The 18,161-nt window shown below is 35.1% G+C and overlaps 2 protein-coding genes across 4 annotated transcripts in view; one reads left to right on the top strand and one right to left on the bottom strand.

Annotated features, from left to right (window-relative positions):
• LOC100378371 (trafficking protein particle complex subunit 8-like) overlaps positions 1-5,380 on the bottom strand; it is a 35,622-nt gene extending 30,242 nt beyond the window's left edge. For both annotated transcript variants that reach the window (XM_085500240.1, XM_085500241.1), the window contains exons 1-4: positions 5,091-5,380; positions 2,872-3,075; positions 2,432-2,524; positions 622-796 (exon numbers count right to left, since the gene is read on the bottom strand). In XM_085500240.1, coding sequence (XP_085356366.1) covers positions 622-796; positions 2,432-2,524; positions 2,872-3,075; positions 5,091-5,247 — 629 coding nt within the window. In that variant the 5' untranslated portion in view covers positions 5,248-5,380. The remainder of the gene's footprint in view (positions 1-621; positions 797-2,431; positions 2,525-2,871; positions 3,076-5,090) is intronic.
• Positions 5,381-11,006: 5,626 nt separating this feature from the next.
• The window catches only part of LOC100378220 (b(0,+)-type amino acid transporter 1-like), a 44,529-nt gene continuing 37,374 nt past the window's right edge, over positions 11,007-18,161 (top strand). For both annotated transcript variants that reach the window (XM_006816886.3, XM_085500239.1), the window contains exon 1: positions 11,007-11,091. The gene's annotated coding sequence lies outside the window, so the exon portion shown is untranslated. The remainder of the gene's footprint in view (positions 11,092-18,161) is intronic.

Genomic DNA, 18,161 nt, shown 5'->3' with positions numbered 1-18,161 from the left:
TAACAGGAAATGCCACAGAGTAGCGGGCAATCTCTCAGAGTAGCGGCATAAATAATGGAGTAGCGGCCCCGCTACGCTAAAACGCTTTGGGGAGAACACTGTATCAGCTGAACTTGAAATACATGTCAAACCAAAATTGTTGGATAATGCCAAAAAATTTCCCATGTAGATATCTTGCAACTATTTATGATATTGCTCGTATCAATGACACGCCAAAGGCTACAAACAAAATGTTGTGGACAATACAACTTTAAGATGGGTATTGATTAGTATGATAATTACACACTGGGGGTAGGATTTCTATTGTATAATGATATTCTATAATGATAAACAGCACGAGTATTGTTTTGATGTGAACTGCTCAGTAAGCCATGCAACCAAAGTTGTCACTGAATTGTAACCTGTATCATACAGAATTCTCCAAGTAAAAAATGTTGAGCACATAATCTCATCTCTCTGTTTAAGGACACAGATATCATCCCTCCACGTGTACCATTGTCACTTTGCTCATATTTGCTCACAGAATTCCATTACAAAATCCCCCTCCATGTCCAGCTACTAACAACGGAACTGCTTGAATTTTCGAGGAGATTGCATCAAAAGTAAATAGTATTTACTTACTTCTCTTCATCTCCTTCAGCGACGTCATGTACTAGAACATAATATTTAAATATATTATTATTAAACCATTTTGGGTAGCTTGTTTTGGAGTTGAATTGATGTTGATTTTGCTGAGTACTTAGTTTTATGAACTGATCCATTGGGTCTGCATGAGACGAAGACACAACCAACAAACCTGATAGCAATCGTGTTAAGGCAAATACATACCAACCTAAAAATAATATGTCCATCTATTTTCAAACAGACATTCACGTTTTCAAAGTTCTTTGTAAAAAATGTTAGCCATATGAGAGCGCACTTAATTGACCAAGAATGTATATGGTACATGGTTACTGCATTCATAGGGCACACAGAGTAGCCTTATACACAGAAAATTTTACATCTACATACTAAAATTTAATTCAAATTTCAATTATTTTTGTAATCCATTTTCCTATAAAATCAGTGATGGATCCTTCTCAAAACCAGTGGCCCTCCAATGCATTATGGATGGTTAGGACTGACAATGGTTGGTGGATGGCTGGGTCTTCAATAGTTCAGGGTTCTCCACGAGGGGTTTTAACAGGGCTGCGCCCTGTTATCTGTAATTGGCGTCCTGTTTAAATTGTCAGCGCCCTGTTACATTTCCTGTGCGCCCTGCATGGCCCCAGACAAAGAATTGTTTACAAAACAGGCCAACACTCATTGTCTTCCGAAGATGATTCATCCTGCTCAGGGTGACTGGTTCATTGTTTTAAGGTGTGAAAACTGTGAACATTTTTCAACACGATTAAAAATGAACATGTGGCCTAGAAAAGTGTATTACCATACCCATATTTTTTACTGCCAGGGTGAAGTCAAATATATAAAATCGTTATCGGTAAAACCATTTGTTAAAACATAAGATCTATGGTTAAAACCAAGTTCACAAAGTGACTTGTAGCAGCAACATCGTCACCGCCGAGCGGAACAAAGGCAGCCATGCTCTTGATCGGTAAACAACCAGCGTAGCCGACGTACCATCACAGACATTGCTGATCACCAAGAAGTCCACACGAATTGCTTGCTTAAACATGTAAATGTTTATATTTTGACGAATGTCACTATAGTGGAGGAAATAAATTTACTTGAGTTCTTCTTGGAACAAATATTCTGATTGGTTGTTTTTCGCGTCAATGCGTGGCTTTGGCCAATCAAAAGCATCGTTACATAGTATCAGGGTGCACACAGTAAAATGAACTGTTTCCGGATCATAGCTGTTTTCAACGAAGCAGACATCAACAAACAAATGTGCCACGCCCACTTCACATTGGCGCGCCCTGTTTAATTTTCAAACCGTGGAGAACCCTGTAGTTGGTGGGTGGTTAGTCCTCCAATAGCTAGTGATTGTGTGGGTCCTTCAATGGTTGGTGGGAAGGGTGCCCCTCCAAAATGGTTGGTGGAGTAGTTGGCCCACCAATGGTTGGTGGGTGGTTAGCCTTTCAATAGCTAGTGGGTGGACCTCCAATGGATGGTGGGTGAATGGTTCTGCAATGGTTTGTAGGTGGTTGGCCCACCAATCATTTGTGGGAGAGTGGCCTTCCAATGAATGATCAGTGATTAGCTTGCCAATGGTTGGTGGGATAATGACCCTCCAATGGTTGATAAGTGGTTGGCCTACCAATGATGGAGGAAACATGGATGACAGTGAGTGTTAATAAGATTATACAGAAAACAAACCAATCCCCAGTCAAAAGAATTAAACCAGTTCACACAATATGTGTTATATGACAATAATGTCATGGACTACTGACAAAAATCCAAACGACTGAACATTGAAAAAAAAGGATACAAGCAATAAAATGTTTGAGGTACTCATGAGTAGATGGTACCTGGGCAACATGGAGGAATAATTCTCTATATGCTTCATACCATGGCGTAGATGCTACAATAGAAAAACATATACAAATTATTATAATTATAGTCTTTTACAAGATTTTCTAAACCATTCATTAATGCAGATTGATCTTGTACATAGAAAGCATTTCATTGTCACTGCATCATAACACATACAATTATTGTGGAGAGCTTTTCAAAAAAAATTGGAGGTAATGATTTAGAAGTAACTGTAAAACAAAGCTTCATGTTCTATTCTATTGCTGAAATAATAGAACTTGGCAGCACCCTTTGTCCCATGTATTACTTTTTTAGAACAAGATCATAATCTCCCACACTGAGTATGTTAGTTCGATTGCCTATTTCTACCCATCATGCTTTGTGAATTATACTCACAGCTTATTTGTAAGTCATAATCTCCCACACTGAGTACATTAGTTCGACTGCCTTCAGCAACCTGTGGTAACTGTGCATTTGACACTGCTTCATTCATCATCTTTCGTACGATAGTTGGTGATGGCGGCTGCATATTCATCTCATTGACAATGATTTTCAAGCTGCGTAGTGTTAGCACTTGACCGGCAGGATCGCGTATATGAGCTGCGCAAATAAAAAAAAAATGTTATTATAGTTCAAGTTCAATCAATCAATCAACACAGATCGCATTTCAAGATTTGCATAAATATCATTCTTAGCAGAGTACACAAAAGGTTTTGCGTCATCGGCAGATGTCAGTTACGGTTCAAAAATACAGATTAATCTTAGTAATGGGACTCTATTTTTAACACGTACATACATTGCATCTAATTACATGCTATGATGGTTGAAAAAAAAAGATCATTTTTGTCATCAATTTTGATCAAAGCTGTCTCTGCTTTTCTATGTACAGCTGTCAGCCATTAAATTGTTGCTCCTGCTAACCATTTTTGCACTGTCTCTCATTAAATTGCTTTACAGTGTTTACTGACAGAAGCCCTGATAGTTTTCCTTCAGTCTATCATGAAGCATTATACAATTTTTGTTTTTAAATTTGTTATGACAGTCATACCATGGAGTAGAGATATTTATGTGTATACTTTATATAAATATTAAATATAAAAAAGATATTTCATGAGTGAACCTACAATATCAGATTTATTAAACAAGTGTAACAATTTTCATCATTTGTTCATTGCCAAACGCTTGTAAAATTACAACATAAATTTAATACATCTGAAATTGTTCAAATATTTGAAATCCTGTTTATTCCATGTGTCATTTTCACAGCTTCTTAAGGCTAAGAACACAGTGAACATAATTTGTAAGTGTATTTAAGACATCATAGTGTTCTGGAATTTACATAAAAAAATCACCACTGATAAACACAAATTATTGCTAGTTAATCCTAATGTGACTAAGAAATATAGCTATTTTGAGTCAAGTTGGGCACTATTTAGCTACTGTATTATCGTAATCTGCCTGATCTGTGATGTTATTGCACGAGCTTAAAAATATTGAGTTTATAAATAATTTATAATATACAATCTCTTCTGAAATCTGGTGGTAATTTAGAAATAATTTGTGACGTAATCTTCTTCTGCAATTACGTACTTGGCATTCAGCCAGCATTCTATTGTTAGATGTTTTCACAGTATTTGTACCTAAATGCTGATTTCTCTGTACCTTGAATAAATTTATGATCATTATTATTATAAAGTATACAACTGTAAACCATTTTAATTTCACAAGCTACAAATTTTCTGAAGCGAGAATCACAAAATGTTATCATTGCAAAAAATTATGGAAATATTTCTAGCAGCGGAATTAAAACGCTTTACAATTTATGAAAATTATTATTCTAATAAGAGATGCTATTATAGAATCAAATACTGTGACTATTACTACATCAGTTCTGACGGAAACATTACTGCTACACTATCATCCAGCTTTTAATCCCCTCCCCAACCAACAGAATATTTGAACTTGTGCGACCTTTTGTTCAATACAAGTCAAAAGCAGCTAATTTAAATAATTTAAACTAAACCTCCATTTTCTTGGAAATGTTTGATTTCTTGCTCATGACCAGACTATACTACTTCTAAATTGTCCTTTATGTACTAGCTGGTTCATTGCTTCAGGATGAGAGGTTGAACTCTTCATTATAAGAAATCATTGTAAGAAATCATAATTAATGCAGCCTACAGTTAAAATTCAAAACTATATACCCTTCATCAACAGTCTTCCCTGTAACTAAGCTTTAATAATTGTCGCCGGATATTCTTTTCATTTTGTATTAGTTACATTTCGCAATGCCAAATTTAGTAGGAGATAACAAATAATAATTTGGTTCATTATAACATTCGATATGTATAGAACACATGCAACAGAGAGGTGTTCGGATTAATAGATGAGCATAAATGACGGTGAATAAGTGTAAACCCAAAAGTCGATGAAAGCTGCCACAGCTGATCACATCGTATGGTAGTTGTGTTAGTCACTTAGTGTGCGTGTCTGACGGCGAGTTCCGCCACCTTCATGTAAACAAAAAAATGCTCTGAAGGGCGACACCTAGACCAACTCCTCAAACCATAATTATTAATGTGTCAGCTCTGTTTAACGAGATTGATTTCGGTTACCTTCCGTGTTTAGTTTACAAAATGGTCGAACCATCTCCACGAACGATAAGTTATTTTTCTGGCACAGGACTTCGGCATCATGACTGCACAGCACGGCTACCATGGGCCCGAACGCATTCTGTATAAACTCCTGCGCGCTTTGAGCGCACTGGGCCATTGCTGAAAATATCCACTACGTTTAAGCTATCACCAGAAAAGCGACAAATCTGGTTAGTTCTGAACGCAACAAGAGCAATACTCAAGAAACTCAGGTTCATTTAGCTACGTCCTGATATTATATCCGCCATTTTGAATGTAGTATTATGGGGTGGTTCCCCGGTACAGCTATTGCATCCTGGGATTACATGTAATATCGAAACGGTCGAAAATTTTCGCTTACATTTTCGCTCAACGTTTTCAAAATATTAGATTCGTGGATTGAAAAGTTAAGAATCGCACTTGTAAAAGTAATTCTCGATTTTTTATTTAAAAACAAAAAAACAAAAACAAAAACAGGTTGATTTATTGTTTTATGGTATGTAATAATACTCTTTATTGATCATAAAGTCGCAACACACAACAGGTATAAAAGGTAATTAAAAATATAGTAATAGAGAGTAATAAATGTATTTAAGCCAATTTTTATTTTGCTTTTTAGAACATACAGTAATAGTTTTTAACATTTTTGTTCTATTATACTCCATACTGAAGATCAAAGCGGATTTATCATAGATAAAAATTCTGTGTTTGCAGGACACTGACACACGCCAGTCTTTTCAGTTCATATTCTTAGGGTTGAAAAATAACTTTCATAAGAGATGTCCTGTTTAATATAACGGTATGTGCGTAATTTATTTCTTTTGTGCATTTCCTTTATCATCAGCATAACGCGCATTTACGTGTAACCACTTTTTTTTATTTTCACATATTTGATGTGATAAGTGTGGTTGGATGCAGTTATGGGTCTTACTGGGTCACCGTATAAAGTTCGGACCAAATTGACGTGCAATACCCGCTGTTCTGTTGGCATTACGGCATTTGTTTTCAATATTTCAATATTTTGCTCCCTTACATGGAATGAACAAATAAATAATACATATTCTCACAGCAAGATACTTGTAATTGTTGGTGTCAATATTAACAAATTTACATAATTTGTATTAGGTGCTCTGGTTTTAAATTCATTTGCCTGTGGAAGGCTTAGGTCTAACATGTTGATATACAAGCTGTACAAGTGACACTTTCTCAAGTAAAGCTTAGGTCAAAATAGAAGCTTATTAGATTGCGGATTCGTAGACAAAATTCTGTGGAATTAGTCATAATCTGAAAAAGAGCAATGTAAACATAATTCTTCGGATACTTAAACCCCCAGGTATACTATAAATACGCTTCTAAACAATGAAGATTATTTCATTGAAAGTCACGCTGAAGTAAACAGCTCCAGCAGAAAAATACAAAGAAGATTACCGATAAATAGGTGGAGTGAAAAAATAAAAAGAACGACCACGGAAAATATAGGTCAGCAATATTACAAAGTGGACATGATATAGAGCATGGCGAAATTTGTAAGAGAAGGTAACACAGAACATTGAAGACAGGCGACAAATGACAGACGGATGTGGAAACTACTGTTGAAATAGTATACAGTTGTAGAAGATCTACAATTTTACAAAACAATCTTGCCTATTAAGTACTTTAAGTTACCAATTACTGATATTCAACATGGATGCTCCAATCACAGTCATGTGACATCAAGAAACTATCAATTTGATTAATGTTTGCAATGACTACTAAGGCTCCCGTGCATACACCGTGCAAAGTGTATAAAATAACACGGAATAGACTTATAAATCGCGCCACTCACTGTTTATCAACATACAATGTTTATCAATCGTATAGTTGTGTCATGTAAAATATAGTAAAATCTCCCCCCCCCCAAAAAAAAAAACAGAATATACTCTTTATTGATGGGCGACCACGAATCAAGATGACATCGATGCTTGAAATGGCCTTCGTGTCACCCCTATGTCATAAAAGCGCTTCGTTACTAAAGAAAAGTGTATTGATGGGTGCAAATCGACGTCTTTCACGATGTCCAGTGGAGGATTTAGAAGGGGCGACCTCATACACACCTATCCCACAATGCGATGCGAAATTGACGTCATTGTATTTTTTGGAATAAACTTCTACCGTCTAAGTAGAGCATAAGAACACAAGAACACGCACAACAACATCAACATTTATATTCATTTAATACGTCACGAACAGTAAATAATGTATTATGTTTTTTTTTTGTTTAGGAATATTTATATTTCATTCATTACAAAAAAAGTTATACATATTCAACACCCATATAAAATGTCTATTTTTTCTATCTAGTTGCAATCATGAATTACTTTATCTTATGATATTATTATTTCGAGCTTTATTTTTTACTAAATTCGTAGTGTAACGAAACGTGGCGCACTCACAAGATCAACTCTCGGTGATATATATTCCTTCGGAGTTTAGAACAAGAGGTAATCTGTTGGGATGACAGCCATATACACGTGTATTTCAAAATTGCCAGAAGTCGCCATGCATCTGAGATGTAACTTCAAGCTTTATTGTGGCGGGCGCCCTCTGCCTATGTACAATGTATATATAAATTCATTTCGTAGATGTTGACAGAGGGCGCTAATCATACGACGCTTGGACAAGTCGTCAGCATTTGTTGGACGTTTTTGGAACTATCATTTATAATTCGATGGCGACCAGGAGTATCTTATAACTAAGTATGACTTGTATTGAAGGGCAACCAAACTTTTTTTTGCGATCTGACCTTTTACTATAACAGTAAATGGTATATGGCTAAAATTCATCATTTTTGTGAATGTCTGTAAAAGTAGTTCAGTGCCTATCTTTTTTTTTATCTGAGTTATGTTATATCGTCATCCAAAATTGATTTAGAAACTTAAAAAAAAACAATATAGAAATATATATATATATATATATATATATATATATTTCTATATTGTTTTTTTTTAAGTTTCTAAATCAATTTTGGATGACGATATAACATAACTCAGATAAAAAAAAAGATAGGCACTGAACTATATATATATATAGCAAGCGTGTTGTTGAAAGACATCGTCACGGTATATACTAGATACATGTACCCACATTATGATAACCCGAACAATTGCCTGTACCCTCCCGTGGCGAGAGACTATGGGCATTGTTCATAGTTAAGGTATAGTAATTTCGACTAATACAGTTATTAGTTGTCTGAGTTTCGACTGACCGTGATGGTTACACTGGTATGTAAATGAGTGCGAGTTAAATTCATTTTAAAACAATTATAATATAAAATGATATGTTGTTGTACTACATCAAGAGATTTGTACAAGTTTATCTGTTTACGTCCTTGATTTGATACACATCACTGATTACATATGGTAAATGGCATAAATACTGAGAAAGGCAAACAGTGTATGTAAATACACGATACAAACTTCGATAAGAATACACACAGAAAAATAGATTTATTTTAAAGGGCGGCAGTCGTCGCGCCGCGTCCTATTCGATATGGGACTCATAGCGACGTATACAACGCGTGTAAAATACATTGTTTATTTACATGAAATTCGAACACGCGCTGCGCGACGACCACCGCGCTTTAATTTGTAATCTGCTTTATGTGGTACATTTCACGAGGGTACGTTGATGTGTTAAGGGAAAGTAATAATATCGAACACTATATGATGCATTCAGATGTATTGCTTATTTATTTATTTATTTATTTATTTATTTATTTATTTATTTTTGTGAAACAACTAGGCTAGAATGACGCAACAAAAAAATGCACGATGATGTAGTGATCTTGAATGATGGAATATGTAATTTAGTACAACGAAATTCACATTTTATAAAACAAAATAAGTGTAAAAATGAAAGAATCAGGGGCCACAAAATGCTTGTTTTGTTACTTGAGGCACCCATACAATTTTATTTTTTGTCTTAAAAACCGTCCTCTTCAGCAGTCAACAAACTGACTCAACTTGACTTTTGAAATTCCGTGTTGCCTCAGAATCCCTACAAAATCGGTTCTCTTCATGAGAGGGAACACTAGTCGGCAATACGTATACAGTGGTGAATTTGGAAGGGACGCTCGCCCCTCTAAACCAGTGATTACTCGTGCACATATACCCAAAAGTGCAATTTGGCAATGACGTCATTATAAAGGCGGCCGCCCCTCTAACTGAACATCGTGAAACCGCATCTAGTATGAGACCAAGGAGAGCCAGTCTGAGTAAACATGGATGGTAGTAACATGTCACTAATAAAAGCCTTGATCGTAAAATTTAGTACTGAGCAATGAATATCAGAATACTTGATGGCATACCGTATGGCACACGTACTTAACGTACTATATATAGGTAGTAGCGATACATCAATGACATATCATCTACGATACCCAACACTACTACCATTCATTGCCCGCGTTTACTAACCCCTCCCATGAGGAAACATATACTAGTCCCTCGCAGCATGGTTGCTAAAAAGTTTTGTTACCGTACTTACAGGTAATTGGATCGATCGCCTTGCCAAACATGAGCGTGTGTATAGTATGTCCACGTTTGCACTGTGATAATGCAATAAAATGAATGACCACGGGAATGACTGTGACATCATTTCATCAAAAACATTATTTACAAATTATATTTTCGGATTTGTTATGTTTGTTTGATAAAATTACGGTTTTAGATTTTGTCAAATTACTTTCGCAAGTGGGTCGAAGTGGGCGCGTTGTATCTCAGTTTCGGTGATGACAGTTATGAATGGAAAATCTTATAATCGAGGGACGCTGAATAAATAGATCACCGTACCCGCAAAGTAACGCATATCGAATTTTTGTCATTTGTGCAGTATATTAAAGTATGTTAAGTTCAATAAGTGAAATATCATTACAAGTATGTCACAGAGTTGTTTCTGCCTTTGTCGTGGGTCGCCAGGTACTGGTACTAAGTAAGTATGATTAGCACAATTCAGGTTATTGACAAAAAAACGCGGGAAATGCAGCGAGGCAGAACTATGTATATATACAGTCCTGATCTTACATATAACAACAGCTGCCGAATGTGACCTCAATCTTTGAACACGTTGTCGTAAATGTATGGCTAGAACTGCACACGTTATTAATGCATAGAAATATGACACGCCAGTTCCGGGCACGCCGAATCTTTAATTATTGCATCATTCTTTCGGTTTAATTGACCTGGAAAATAGTTTTAATCACGTTCAGTCGTTTTTTTTAAATAAATGAGGCTGAATAAATGCTCTTGTATATATCGAGATAGATTTATGCGTTTATCGACCAGCATTTTTATTTTTTAAATACGCACTTAATAATAGGAGTATTTTTACGAAACTAACATTTATGATACAGAAAATACAGGTTAATTAGGGAGTTTTAAAAATAGGATAAGGCTCACGCAGAAAGGTGTTTGTAAACGTATTAGTCATTTAGTTTATACAGCGTTTTATAATCGCAGCCATGGAAGGTATTAACGGTACCTCCATCATGTATCCTGCTTATTCAGCTTTTATAGCTCCGCCCATGTTGCGCCCTCAATTACTTTCGTTCGGCATTCCCACTTTGAGGTATAAATAGTAAGCCAAAGATAAAATCGTCATTTACCGTAAATACACGAAGGGGGTTATCTGGGAAATTTCTTTCTTGTATTATCACTTTCTCTATCCCGTCGGTAGTTGGCCCTGACCATGGGGCTAAAAAAAGAGCTCCATGTCCTGACATTCAAGCTATGCGGTGGCGGGAAAACAGCGCATGAAAGAAACAAAATTAACATAACGCGCTCGTATTTCATGCAAATGAGGTCGCTATCGACGAATGACTTTCGTCGAAGAGACTGCAGTCAAATTCTGATATTTTTCGCGCCATACACCAACAACCCATTGATGATGCAACATATGTGAACGCGAAACGAAGACCTGACCTGTTTTTTGTGTGACGGAAATCGAGGTAAGGGAAAGTATTAAGTATTCTAAGCTGTTTTATCAATACCGCATATTGGTCGACTCATTCAGAACGCCTTCTCACAGTGTACATAGGGGTGTGTAAAGTTCGGGGTCGGAGTCGCATGTTTGTAAACAGTGAACAGCTACACACTCGCGGTCGGCAAAAATCGCGGCATTTCGCCGCACATGTGAATATACCACACAATGTAAACAGTGAAATTTCCTTCTCTCGTAATACTACTAGATCGCGATTTTGTCCGATAATGCTTTTCGGTTCACCACTTTACAACTGTAAACACAAAGCATAACTTGTACAGCACTGACAACAGGGAGAGAAAGGGAGGCCGGTATTTGACTGTCGGTATGTTTTGGGTAGTGAAGAAAACAGCGAGTAATAGAATACTCGCAAAACACTACACGCAAATAGATTGCGGTGTAAACACCGCGTAGCTGGAAATATTTACGAACCACCTACAAAGTACAAAAGTAAATATCTAAAGCTGCATGATTGTGTGCGAGAAAGGCACATTGTAGGTCTTCGATGATCTTTTCGACCTTTCCCATTTCGCCGGCATGCTTTCACCTCTTCTACAACTACGACTAGTCGCTAGAAAGAATTGTATTGTTGGCTTTGTGTGTTGTTTATTGCTTTTTTTTTTCAGTTTCAAGTAAATGTCTTTCATTGTGAACGAGTTAGCGAGTCCTGTCATGAGCGGGAAACTGTATTTCTTACAACATTGGGTATAAATTAGATACAATGTAACGAGACAGATAATTATTAAAGTTCCACAAGTACAGGTTATCTTATTAAATCATACAAGTTATTAAAATCAAACGCATAAAATATATTTCAATTATTTAAAATCTAAGTGAATTTTCTTTTAGAATGTGAACAAATTGTTTTCGTATTTGTTTCCACAGCTTAAGTTTATAAGTATCTCCAAATTAGATAACAAATTATTCCTTATGAATTGAAAAACTCACAGAATATTTTTTTAATTTTTTCCAGCAGCCAAATGTTTTTACTGTTATTTCATTCTTGCTATACCATGTATGCTGTTTATGCAATAAAATTGTTTATAATGGAAATTAACAAATAACTGTGGAGGTGTTAATTAAAATATAACTGTCAAAACAAAAGAAACACACTAACATACTATTTTTGATTGACATAAAAAAAAAACATTTCTATTATAAATATTTATAATTTTCAATGGCAGTTTAATCCAAACCAGCCAATCAACGAGCACAATGTGCTATGATGTCATTTAAAAGTGTTCCAATGTTAATCCATAGGCCAGTAGAATCTTTCGTTCAGTTGTGAAATTTATAAACATCTACTGAAATGAAGTGAATGACTTTGTTGCATCGGTAGAACTCTTGATACAATAAACCTATTTTTTTCGTGTATATAAAATTATTATGAATTTCACAATTCAAACTGACTCTGAAAAAAGTTTCAAGGGAATAACATCAGGGTTCTCCCCAGAAAAAATGCATAGCGCCGGGGCTAATTTGCATAATGATTTGCATATCATTTACATATCTTTCCTTCATTGATTAACAGAACTTATTTACAATTATGAATATTAGTGAGCTCAGTCACAGGGCAAATATTTTTTTTTAATGGAATCAACACAAATACATTATTGTTGCAATATAATTGTTTTGTAAAACGTTGAAGGAAACGCATTCAAAACGTTAAGCCAGATTTATGTTCACGAATCTCTTAATTTTATTCACTCCAAAAACATTCTCCTTCAAAAAATCGATCACGTAATTAATTGACGTATTGTTGTAATTTATTATTCGTACCATCAACTTCTAAAACGTTTACAATTACAGTAATGAGCGAACAAATAAAGCTTCAAAACGATCTTCAAAGTTACGACGTGACATAACTTACTTGGCCATGTTATACACCAGTTATAGCAATAATTCCTCAACAAATTTTACTTCTTTTTTTTTTTTGATATGAAATGTAAGTAAAATCCGACTTATTTTTATCGGGAGCGATTATTTTTGATCACTTGATCGCTTCGGTTAAAAAAAACAGACCCGCCATGTTTGTGAAACATTAGCATGTGTCCTTTGACCCGATGGGTCAAAAATTCCATTAACCAATCAAAATGACGCATGGTAATGCCGGTAGAACCCGAAGTTTTCCGAATGGTAGTGATCATAAAAATTACATTGCGGAAGTAAAGCGATGTCGTAGCACGATGTGTTGGCATCGATTTCAATTGAAAACTGCATGACAGCTTTCGAAAGAGGTGATTTGCAATTTTTAAAAGGTAAAATAGGTCTTGAAAGAAGAGTTTTTACATGATTCGCAATGATAACAGTTCAAATGTATTTTACCAAATCACGCAATAAACACGTTGTTTTTTTCTTGAGTAGCGTGAACTGATCGTGAACTCCGATTTGACCATGTTATATCGAGGTGGAATTGATTTTGAAATAATTTTAGCTTTAAATCTAAAGACTGTGTCTATCGCAGAAAGTATTTACTTACAAAGAAAGAGGTGCTAATTCCACAAATTTGACTAGCCGCTACGTATCGTAGCGACTAGGTCTATTGTTTATAAATTATAATCCACGACTGGCAGGATGCGTGTCGGTCGGTACGTAATTAATAGTCCTCGTCGGAAGCATTTCCGTGGTGGTCACTAATTTTGAGTGACGGTCGGGGCCGACCGGCGTGGCGAACAAAGCTTTTTCACATCTGATATTGGCATGTCAAATATGAAATCAAGCGCCGAGGTGGGAACACATAGCGCCGAGGTCCCAAGTGAAGCGCCGAGATTCACAGGTATAGCGCCGCGGACCTCGGCGCTAAAAAGCCCTGGGGAGAACCCTGAACATTGGAAAATATTCAAATGACGTCAATGCAAAATGTGCTCCATTGATTGGCTGGTTTGATTTCAACTGCCATTAAAGTATTTATATAGATGAAGGAAATGGGTTTGTTGTGGAGAGAGTAATTTAATTAATAACGAGTAATTAAACAGATTATTACAAGATCAGATGGTCCACTTTCCTCTTAGTATTTATTGTCTCTGTAGGGAAAGGCAAAATAAAATAAATTTGTTTTATGAAAATGATTTATAATTAATTTCATGTGCATTGTAATTTGTTCTGTGTCGTGTATTTGTTGTATGAAAGAAATGTATCATGAACACTAACATAGATAAAACCATGATTATGTTCTAGCAATCGAGTATAGCTCATTTTGCGGTAAAATATAAAAAAAAAACTACCTACCTGCCAATTTTTTAGATAGTTACTGAAAACAACATACTATATATGTTATCATTTGACCTAATTACAACAACTAATGGTTCTGAAAGTGTCTGTAAAAGCTGGAGAGACGTGTACATTTATTTAAAAAAAATGCAATTTAACAAATAATGCACAACTCTGTGAGATAATCTTTTAAGGTCAATGGTGTATATATATATATATTGTATTGTGTGATGCTGGCATGGTGCTCTCACATAATGTTTAATAAAGCCAATTGTTTGTTCCAGCATCTTTGTACTGTCTCAGTTGCTAATAAATGTTTGTCAAATTTTAATTCCGGTGAAATTTTATTCATTATTAATTTTTCCTACTGAAAGGTACAAGAACCCCTTTTTTGAAAACAGGAAATAAAGCAATAAAGCATAATTTCAAAAGTAATTTTATTCGCTAAACAAGCAATTATTGGTCATTGATTGGCTAATTTAGTGGCCATCTCATTGAACGGTCATTTCACTGATTGGCCAATTTTGTGGCCATCTCATTGATTGGTCATTTCACTGATTGGCCAATTTTGTGACCATCTTCTTGATTGGTTGTTTCACTGATTGGCCAATTTTGTGGCCATCTCCTTGATTGGTCGTTTCATTTTATTTCATTGATTGACAATTTCATCTTTCGTCATTTCAGTGATTGGAAGCAAGTAACATCGTCTACGCTTGTTTAGGTAACAACATTCTTGAGTATTCTTGCTCTAAGGTGGTCTTGGTTGCAAGCAGATGTTTTCTGGTTGTTTTTCATTGAAACATATTTGTACTGGCAACTCAAAGATCTTTTGTTGTATCTTTGTACTTACCGAACAATTGTATTGACAGTGTTTTGCTTTTCCCCTTTTTGTTTTCAAATCCTGTTTTGTGCTTTTTATTGCACTTTGTAGTGCAGTCTGCAATATCAGACTTTGATGTTTAGGTGGGTATTGCGGTTATAACCAAAAAAAAAAAGAAAGTACTTGTATAAAAACAGTATTGAAATGAAAGATACCACATGCGCAATAAGGGCCACGTGTGCTTGACATGCACACTGCCTATACGTGTTTATGACAGACATGATGTGCACGTGGGTTAAAAGGTATACATAATTAAAATCGTCATATATCAATCAATCGTGCAGTGTCTTACTAAATATGCTTGCTGTGCGTTGAATGTCTAAAATACGATGTTTTTATCGCGTGAACCTTGAATGGTATGCTTTGTGATGATAGGTAGCATAAATTCAATTTAATAAAAATAGTTATTTGAATTTTTTATTGAATTTTTTTTTACTGTATTTCTCGGTAATATCTGCAACACCACATCCTGCGATCCCCCTAGGTCAAATGTCAGCATTGTTACCATGGAAACATTAATTCATATTTGCCCTCTTGAATATGCGTTCAATGTAGAGACAAAAATAAAATATGACCAGTTTGAGATTAATGTTTTTACCTCAAACCATATGGCGCATGGCAATTGAAATACAACAAAGAAAATTGTCTGCATTTTGGAGACTATGTGTAAAAATGAACAGTAGAAAATTTTTAATTAAATAATTCATCTTCTGATGCTCTGTTGGATGATGTAACTTTATGACTTGCTATAATGTTCCACTGTATCCTTTTTTACAATATACACACCCAAATAGACCATTTTCCGCTCATTGCGAAAATGCTCGTTTTGGATGAAATCAAACCTAAAAACATGACAAACAAAAGTCATAACATCTCAGTGACATTTTGTGGAATTCTACAAACACAAAAATATTTTTTGGTCATTTCCATACTCACTTTTTCCATACTTTTGAAGAAAAAAATGGCAAGAGGGAGCACTGCAATTCAGCGGCGCCACCAAGTGAGGGAGATACCAGGGTGTGGAGTTTTTGATAATTCTAAGTTAAAATGGAACATTCTATGGCTTCCTTGGGGCCAAAATTACTATCAGACAGGTCACAGTTGAAGACTGTGTCCACATGTGATCCCTGGTCAATCAGAATTTTATGGTTGCCAGAGGATCTGCTCCCCAGGGTAAGGGGGGCGCATAACCACGGCATGAGGGTGCTGCGCCCCTTTCCCCCTTTTAAAAAAATTCCTGCGTACTTAATACACACATGTGATGAAGTAAAGTAAATAAAAAAAATTCAATCAAGTTCCTTCAGGAAAATCTCCTATTTATTGGTAGTTCTCAAAATAATTTCAACTTCTATTTTATTACTCCAAACGTTTCCATGTTTTTGCTTTACGTTTGTTTGCTCGCTGACTATCTGAAACACTGGCTTCTTTTAAAACGATACTGTACAGACATAACATAACTTTCAAGCCGGCTTGGAAAAAAACACACTTTTAATTGGTGAAGCTAGTATCATTGCTATCCATAATTTCAACTTGCCGGTATTCTTCGTAGTATTTATTATATTTAGGAAGATTACTCTGTCCAATTTAAATATGCGACAGATTTGAATTCGAGATAAGCTAGCTTTGTGCTTGCTAAATTTATCCTTGAATCGTACTGTATTGACGTTTTTATTTTCTCGAGTTAACCACTTTGTGTATATATAATTTTTCAACAGGATTCAGGTATAAATATTTGCTTTAAGTAATAAGCTTGATTACATCTCGTTGCCCGTTGTTATGCACATCACCATTTTGTATAGCTGGAGATGTGTCTCCAATTAAACTTGCAAAAGTACCCCTCCCCCTCGTCATTGAAACCTGCACCTGAAAAAAAAAATTTTATGCAAAGTATTGTAGATTGGAAAATTGTTGTTTTCTGTTGAAGATGGTGTTTTGTTAATCTAAATCAATGTTTAAAACATGAATTTGAAAGTATTAATCAATAAAAATATATAACAAAATATATCTTCTTGTATTAAATAATAAAAAATACATAACCTCATCAATTTTCTCTCAGACGAGAAAAAAAAACTTTTTTTCTTTCTTTGACTGCAGTTGGTCTTAAGACAACTAAGTCATTCGTAGAAACATTTAAAAATTGGTGCAATGACCATAGCTAATTTGCTGCAAAATAATTAATGTTAGGCTCATTTACATAAATTAAACTTTTCATTCTTCTCATTAATGCGAGTTAGTAGTGTTAGTAGAGTTACCAGAAACACAGAGTTAATTAATTTGGCCTCAACTCAATACAAGTTAGTTCATCGTTTCTTTCTCTACTGTTCTATCTTGATAACGTTGCACAATAAACATGTCTGTGAAGCAGTTCAGTTTTGTTTTACTGTCAAAATACGATCATTTGGGGAGAAGATTCAGCAATACAGCGTTCCAAGGAATAATTGCTTCACATTTTCAAAAATGGCCTTGTAATCAGTGAACCTTTCAAGATATGTTTCTATTTCTTATTTGCATGACCTGTACCTTCCATGGTCATATTTCGCAAACACTGTCATGAATATGAATAATAACTTTATTTAGTTTTACTACACGTGGCGTTGTAATTGTTGACAGAAATGACAAAGTGTAATTTATCTCTTCGTGTGCTCATGCTATATTGTTTTTGGGTTGCAGTAAATATTGCCAATAAACATAAAAAAATTGCATATTATCAATTTTGAGCAGTTACAATTATTGAAATCATTTTAAACATATTACCAATATAAATACATTGAATGCCATTCAATTCAATATTTATAATATTTTTGGTCAAGGTCAAATGCCATATTTTATGTTGGAGTTTATTTGAGCGAGACTTGTCAATGAAATCAACATAGACTGGATTGTAAGGAATGCTTTCAAACTATTTTCAGTAACTTAGTGGAACTCCTTGAGTCATTCTGTATTCTCAA

The sequence above is a fragment of the Saccoglossus kowalevskii genome, chromosome 6 (assembly GCF_978046115.1).
Source record: "Saccoglossus kowalevskii chromosome 6, keSacKowa6.1, whole genome shotgun sequence".
Taxonomy (NCBI): Eukaryota; Metazoa; Hemichordata; class Enteropneusta; family Harrimaniidae; genus Saccoglossus; species Saccoglossus kowalevskii.
Note: the sequence above shows the minus strand (reverse complement) of the source record. Positions and strands in the feature narration are given on the sequence as shown.